The 7,500-nt window shown below is 52.9% G+C and overlaps 1 protein-coding gene across 1 annotated transcript in view; it reads left to right on the forward strand.

Annotated features, from left to right (window-relative positions):
- Positions 1 to 5,715: 5,715 nt before the first annotated feature.
- Positions 5,716 to 7,500, forward strand: part of drd4-rs (dopamine receptor D4 related sequence) — a gene marked incomplete at its 3' end in the record, with an annotated part of 5,588 nt that continues 3,803 nt past the window's right edge. Inside the window, exons 1-3 of the mRNA XM_083692480.1 lie at positions 5,716 to 5,844; positions 6,264 to 6,544; positions 6,728 to 6,837. Of these exons, the coding sequence (XP_083548606.1) occupies positions 6,305 to 6,544; positions 6,728 to 6,837 (350 nt within the window). The 5' untranslated portion in view covers positions 5,716 to 5,844; positions 6,264 to 6,304. The remainder of the gene's footprint in view (positions 5,845 to 6,263; positions 6,545 to 6,727; positions 6,838 to 7,500) is intronic.

A 7,500-nucleotide genomic window follows, 5' to 3' on the forward strand; every position in this document is an offset into this window, starting at 1 on the left:
GAGAGCTGCGGCTGTGGATCACGGATTCGATCTCTCTCCCCGTGACGCAAATATTACTCTGCCGCTCCGCCAGGATGACGGACAGGTCGTTAGGCGAGTAAATTAAATCTGTGCGCCGAGGATCATCTCTCGTTGACAAAGGGCGTCTCTAGGAGACCGGGCTTTCAAGTGCCACTCTACTGGAGCGGCGTGGAGAGGGAGGCCGTGACGCAAATGTTTGGATTTCGTGGTGGTGGAGGAGGGGAGGAGGGGAGGAGAGGAGGAGGGGGGGTGTTGTGTTGGGGGGGGGGGGGGGGGCTAGGCTGCAGGGGATAGGCTGATTGATAAATAGCAGCAGCAGCACCAGTGTTGGTGTGGAGAGCAGTGTTTAGCAAATGGGCACCTAAGAGAGCACAGGGGAGAAAGAGAGAGAGAGAGAGAGAGGGGGGGGAGAGAGAGGGGGGGAGAGTGGGAGAGAGAGTGGGAGAGAGAGACAAAGAGTGAGAGAGAGGAGAGAGAGGGGGGGAGAGTGGGAGAGAGAGAGAGACAGAGAGAGGGGGGGAGAGAGAGACAGAGAGAGTGAGAGAGAGAGGGGGAGAGATTTGTGTTCCAGGGGGTATGCAAGGTCAATGTCATATCAACATAAATACATGCTTACTGTATGCTGCGTGCGCACACACACACACACACACACACACACACACACACACACACACACACACACACACACACACCTGCATTACGAATACGTCCAGATATGCTGTGGGCGGCAATATTCTTCTCTGGCTGAAACTGAGGCAGAAACTAGCTTGTGCAACACTGTGTGTCCCAAAGGTAAATCCAAGCAGCCACGCTGCCAGTCTGTCCACCTGTCCACCTGCCAGTCTGTCCACCTGTCCACCTGTCCACCTGCCAGTCTGTCCACCTGTCACCTGTCACCTGTCCACCTGCCAGTCTGTCCACCTGTCACCTGTCCACCTGTCCACCTGCCAGTCTGTCCACCTGTCACCTGTCCACCTGTCACCTGTCCACCTGCCAGTCTGTCCACCTGTCCACCTGTCACCTGCCAGTCTGTCCACCTGCCAGTCTGTCCACCTGTCACCCTGTTCACCTGTCCACCTGTCCACCTGTCACCTGTCCACCTGTCCACCTGTCCACCTGTCACCTGTCCACCTGTCACCTGTCCACCTGTCACCTGTCACCTGTCCACCTGTCCGCCTGTCACCTGTCCACCTGTCCACCTGTCACCTGTCCACCTGTCCACCTGTCACCTGTCCACCTGTCCACCTGTCACCTGTCACCCCACACGTTAGCGTGTCTCTGGACACGCTTATGGAACTGACAGTTAAAGTGCCGTGTGTGACGGACAGGGAGGCAGGCCGTGCGGGGCTCGGGAGGAACAGTCATTTTCACCGTGTGTGACGGACAGGGAGGCAGGCCGTGCGGGGCTCGGGAGGAACAGTCATTTTCACCGTGTGTGGACGGACAGGGAGGCAGGCCGTGTGGGGCTCGGGAGGAACAGTAATTTTCACCGTGTGTGACGGACAGGGAGGCAGGCCGTGTGGGGCTCGGGAGGAACAGTAATTTTCACCGTGTGTGAACAGACTGATTGGACTTTGATGAAATTACAGTTTGCAGCCGTCAACACCTTGCATGTCATTACAGCGACTGATGTACAATGATCACGGCCTGCTGGTCTCCCTCCGGGGGTAGGGAGACGGCAGATGTGGACTTGGCTCCCTTCCCCTCCCTTCCCTTCTCCTCCCCCTTCCCTCCCCTCCCTTCCCTCTCCTCCCCTCCCTTCTACTGTCCTCCCTTCCCTTCCTCTCTCCTCTCCTCTCCTCCCCTCCCTTCTCCTCTCCTCTCCTCCCCTCCCTTCTACTGTCCTCCCTTCCCTTCCCCTCTCCTCTCCTCTCCTCCCTTCCCCTCTCCTCTCCTCTCCTCCCTTCTACTGTCCTCCCTTCCCTTCCCCTCTCCTCTCCTCTCCTCCCTTCCCCCTCCTCTCCTCTCTCACTCTCTCTGGAGGAATGCTACAGTATTTAATAGATGGGACAGGTCAAGCTGTTGCTTTGGGGTTATGGGGTGATCACATTCTAGAAAACACAAACAGTGCATGAAAATATCTTTATTAATCCATGTGGAAATAATAATGTGACACAAGGAGAAAGGAATGTGTGTTTGCTTTGTAGGAGACATATTCAACACCTATCCATCCTACACAACACCCCCCTGCTCACGCAAGCCCCTCCCACCCCGACGCAGCCCCTCCCACCTCCCTGCTCACGCAGCCCCTCCCACCCCCCTGCTCACGCAGCCCCTCCCACCTCCCTGCTCATGCAGCCCCTCCCACCCGACACAGCCCCTCCCACCCCCCCCGCAGCCCTACCCACCCCCCCGCTCACGTCATACATCTCATAGACACACTGACATAAACCATCTACGCATACACCTACAAACCTACACACACACACACACACACACACACACACACACACACACACACACACAAAGACACATACACACACACACACACATCTGGCAATAGCTATTGTTGTCTCTAAAGCCTCTCAGCATGCTCTCTGTCCCGTCACTGATGGCTCCATGAACACAACGACCGTCATAAATCTCGGAAAAAGGCATCTGCCGAAACACAGAGGGAAATGTCACAGGAAAATATCTCCTGCTTGAGTGTTTGTGTGTGTGTGTGTGCGTTTGTGTGTGTGTGTGTGTGTCCCTCCTGCCCTAAAGAAACACCTGCTTATTGAGAAGCATCTGCTGTCCAGCCATGACATTCTGAAGGTTTGACGCCACAGAGCCGGCAGAGAAACTAATTGTACTGGTGTCGTAACATGTGGTGGTGTATATCCATGTTTTCATCTCTAGCCTGGCTGATTGATCCCCTCTGATCTGTCCTCTGGGCAGGCCCGTAGGAATGACTCACTGATGATGTGTGTTTGACCTCAGCTCCCCACTGTTTCATCAGCAAATGAATGAAGAGGGATCGATCGTGTTCTATTCTCTATGACACCCACACAGACACTTCCATTCCGCTGTGTCAGGGGAGGCTGGTGGAGGTAGAACACCAGGGGAGGCTGGGGGAGGTAGAACACCAGGGGAGGCTGGTGGAGGTAGGCATCAGAGGTCGGGCTCATTGCATTTGACCCAAGCAAGTTTCAATGGCCTCTTCTGCGACCTTGTGCTAACAACTTCAAAAAGGCAAACAAAGAAGAAAAAATTTTTGCCACCCGCGGAGACGGGCATCCAGGTTATTGATGGAACAAAAGGACCAACCGCATCAATGCTGGACATCGCTCTGTAAAGCTGTCCATTGACGAACGGACGTTATGTAAGGAAAACGGAACACGAAATATGTAATTACCGTGCACATTGTTCCTTTCTAGAAGAATGTGCGGTACCTTTGACAAGCCCCACTGAATGTAATGAATGCTCTGCTATTCAGGGAGCATTGTGTAGGGGTCTGTGGGCGAATGTATGGGGGCGTGGGGGCAGCAATTCTAATCACGTACGCCATAGGTTTCTTTTCCTCCAGAGAGGGAGAAAAAATGCACAGGAATCATTGTTGAACAGGCATCTCCGAAACATAGATTGGCGGGAGAATAGGTCAGAGGTCAGACTGTACGCAGCTAAGACACAAAGGCAGTGCATAACGAAGGCGTCAGAGTCGATGGCTGACCTTCTGTTCTCACAAGCACGGTATCAAGAAACACCTTGTAATTGAAGCCAAACGTGTAACCATGGCTGTTAGATAAGGGTTTCCTACGGCCCTGCACGGTACGCACGGCACACAGAGCTTTATCTTTGCAAAAGGTTTTGAAACGGTCTGTTGTGGTTCAATGGTTGAATAAAACGCAGGAGGCAAAATCTTTTTTTTTTCTTTTTTTTAAGAACTTACTTTACACAACCTTGGTGTTTACACTTCGCAATCAGGGTTGTGGTTCATTCCATCTGAAACACGGTCACAGGCTAAACTGTTTAACATTGAACCAATAACTGACGGGAATGGACATGGAATCGAGCCCAACTTCGCCAGAGAGAGAGAGAGGGAGAGAGAGGGAGAGAGAGAGAGAGGGAGAGAGAGAGAGACAAAGGGAGGAAAGTTTGATCTTGTTTGCGCTGTGTAGAGGGATTGAGCCCAGGGTAGGGGTGGGTGGGGGGTGGTGGGGTGGGAGGGGAGGGGGGGGGGCTGGTTTAGAGTGGTGGGGACTCTCCCCTTCTTCACTCAGCTCCGTCAGTCGTTTCCACCTGATCTGATAAACATATTTATCAGCCATGTAGCTGACATGGTCCCCTGTGGCTCAGTCGGTAGAGCACGGCGTTAACAACGTTAGGTTGTGGGTTCGATTCCCACCGGGACCATATATACTGAAAAAAAATGTATGCGCTCACTGCAATGTGAGTCGGCTAAATGGCATCTGATCTGATAAACAACTCAACAAGTCTTATTTCCCGTCTCGGGTCCCATTCCGCGCTGCTCTCGTTAAGCCACGAGCTCCCGCTTGGTTTGACATTTAAGGCTGAACGCCGAGTCCACAACCGCGCAGATGAATTACCTGCCACGGTCCCGGTCCCGGTAACGCTGCGCTGCGCTGCGCGTGTGAGTGTGAGAGCGTTTGTTTGTCTTCACAGCGAGACACCAGACACAGCAGAGAGCTCCAAAGTACTGCCTGATTTCAATTCCCTCAAATTCAAAAGTGCAATCTGGCCGTTCCGTCTGGAGAACAACGTAGGCTGTTGTGCCTCAGGCCACGTGGGTGGAGGTGACGCGGGAGGGACACCTGGAGTGTCACGGTGTTTATATATATTTGATATGAACTGTGTCGAACTCCGTTCAAGTGGATCGTTTTATGAGCACGTTTAGAAGAGCCGTTTTTTCTTCTTTTTTTTTTTTCTCTCATGGGTGCCATGGCAACCTTCCTCTGTTGTGCGAGCGGAGGAGAGAGAATCTCAAACGCGGTACCGGAGGAGGAGCAGCTCTCTGATCTGTGGAAGACACTTCCCCACACAAGACAACAACAGACATGGTTCACAACAACAACAAGGCCTGGGCTTTTTATACAACGGACTAAAATAACAGTGAGAGTGACAGGTGTCAGGTGTCAGGTGTCAGGTGTCAGGTGACAGGTGTCAGGTGACAGGTGACAGGTGACAGGTGTCAGGTGACAGGTGTCAGGTGTCAGGTGTCAGGTGACAGGTGACAGGTGACAGGTGACAGGTGTCAGGTGAACGGATTACCAAGCCATCCGTTTTTGTCAAGGAAATATGATTGGATGAGGGGGGGTACAGGGAATAACCATACCGTGAATAAAGAGCTTGCAATAAATCATCTTCTTCTTCTTCTTCTTCTTTTTTGCTTTATTTTTTTTGCTTCTGAACTCGGTGTCTTAAGCAAGGGGAGGCTGGTGGAGGTAGAAATCGGAGGATGGGCTCATCGTAATGCATGGAATGGAATAAGGAATGGTATCAAACACACGTGTGCATTACAATGAAGCCCGTCCTCCGATTTCTACCTCCACCAGCCTCGCACGCACGCACGCACGCACACACACACACACAGGAAGATAACCCACTTTAGACTGCTACAGCTCAAACGCGCGCACACACACTGAACCCAACTGTGTGTGTGTGTGTGTGTGTGTGTGTTTGTAACACCTCCTTTTCATCAGGTTTGATGTCATCTGGAACAGCGACAGCGACTGAGGTGTCACCTCCGTAAGACACGGTCGTCATGGGTTTCCGCGGTGGGATAAAACCGGCTCCCGTCCGCAGGCTCAGCGTACTCCAGCTACAGACGGCGCCCAAAGCACACACCCCCGTCCGCCCGCCTCCCGGCCTCCCAGCATCAAGGTGAGGCCACCTGTCACACACACACACACACACACACGCCTGGAAAGACACAGTACGCAGCAGGTGTGTTATGTTCCTTCTATACTAAGGGAACACACACACACACACACACACACACACACACACACATTTACATTACATTTATGGCATTTAGCAGACGCCTTTATCCAAAGCGACTTACAACAAATACATGATGCACACACACACACACACACACACACACACACACACACACACACTGTAGATACACACACGTGCAGGTACAGTGCACGCATGCACACACACACACACGTACAGTACATACACACACATGCACACACTCACTACCCCCTCACACAAACACACACACACACACACACACACACACACACACACACACACACACACACACTCAGTGCGCTCCTCTCTCCCCTGGCCAGATGTTAACTTCAGTGCGGCAGTGCTGTTCGGGGCCTCCATCATGGACAATGTGACGCCCGGCACCACGCCGGGGGGCTCGGCCCCGGGGGGGTACAACTACCTGGCGCTGGTGCTGGGGGTACCCCTCATCCTGATCATCATCCTGGGCAACATACTGGTGTGTCTGAGCGTGCTCACGGAGCGCTCGCTCAAAACCGCCACCAACTACTTCATCATCAGCCTGGCGGTGGCCGACCTGCTGCTGGCTGTGCTGGTGCTTCCTCTCTACGTGTACTCTGAGGTGAGGGGGGGGCGGGGGGCGGGGGGAGAGGGGGGAGGGAGGCGGGGGGGGGGGGGGGGGGGTGGAGGGAGGCGGGGGAATAATTTTAATAATTAAAGGTACTCAAGTCCACTGCTGACAGATGTGTGTGTGTGTGTGTGTGTGTGTGTGTGTGTGTGTGTGTGTGTGTGTGTATGTGTGTAGTTCCTGGGCAGCTGGACTCTGAGCACATCCATCTGTGATGCTCTGATGACCATGGATGTCATGCTGTGCACCGCCTCCATCCTCAACCTGTGTGCCATCAGTGTGGACAGGTAACACACATACACACACACACACACACACACACACACACACACACACACACACACACTTACTGTATTTAAACCAGACATGTCCTGTCTCCACCACACCTGGACCAGGGGAGGCTGGTGGAGGTAGAAATCGGAGGACGGGCTCACTGTAAGACAGTTCCTCATTCCATTCCATGCCTCACAATGAGGCTGCCCTCCGATTTCTACCCTGCCTATTCTCCGTTATCAAGCGATATGAGAAAGATTGCTCAGAGCTTCTACAAAAGGTTTCCCCAAATGCCCTGGGTACACAGCATGCATTCATGGAACAATACACTGAGCCATTAAAAAACCAAAACAAATCAAACTTCAAAGTTCAATATTTCTTTAAATCTCTGCTGCGAGCCCTGCCACTCAGAGTAATCCCTGTATCACCATCTGAGGCTGTGAGAAGGCAGGAGTCCCATTAGCAAGTATCACACTTTGAATGCTAACTCTGCCATTAGGGATGATGGGTGGGGCTAACGAACGCCAATGGAACCCGAAACAATGCAGAGAAAATCAAGGTCTCTAATTACCAAACCCAGGGAGAGCCCGACAACTGCCAGACGACCCGGTGGGACTCTGCCCCCAGTAACCTCTAAAGGCTGAGAGAGGGTCTGTCGATGCAACATTAAACACCAC

Source organism: Argentina silus (genome assembly GCF_951799395.1).
Source record: "Argentina silus genome assembly, chromosome: 20".
In the NCBI taxonomy this organism is placed as follows: domain Eukaryota; kingdom Metazoa; phylum Chordata; class Actinopteri; order Argentiniformes; family Argentinidae; genus Argentina; species Argentina silus.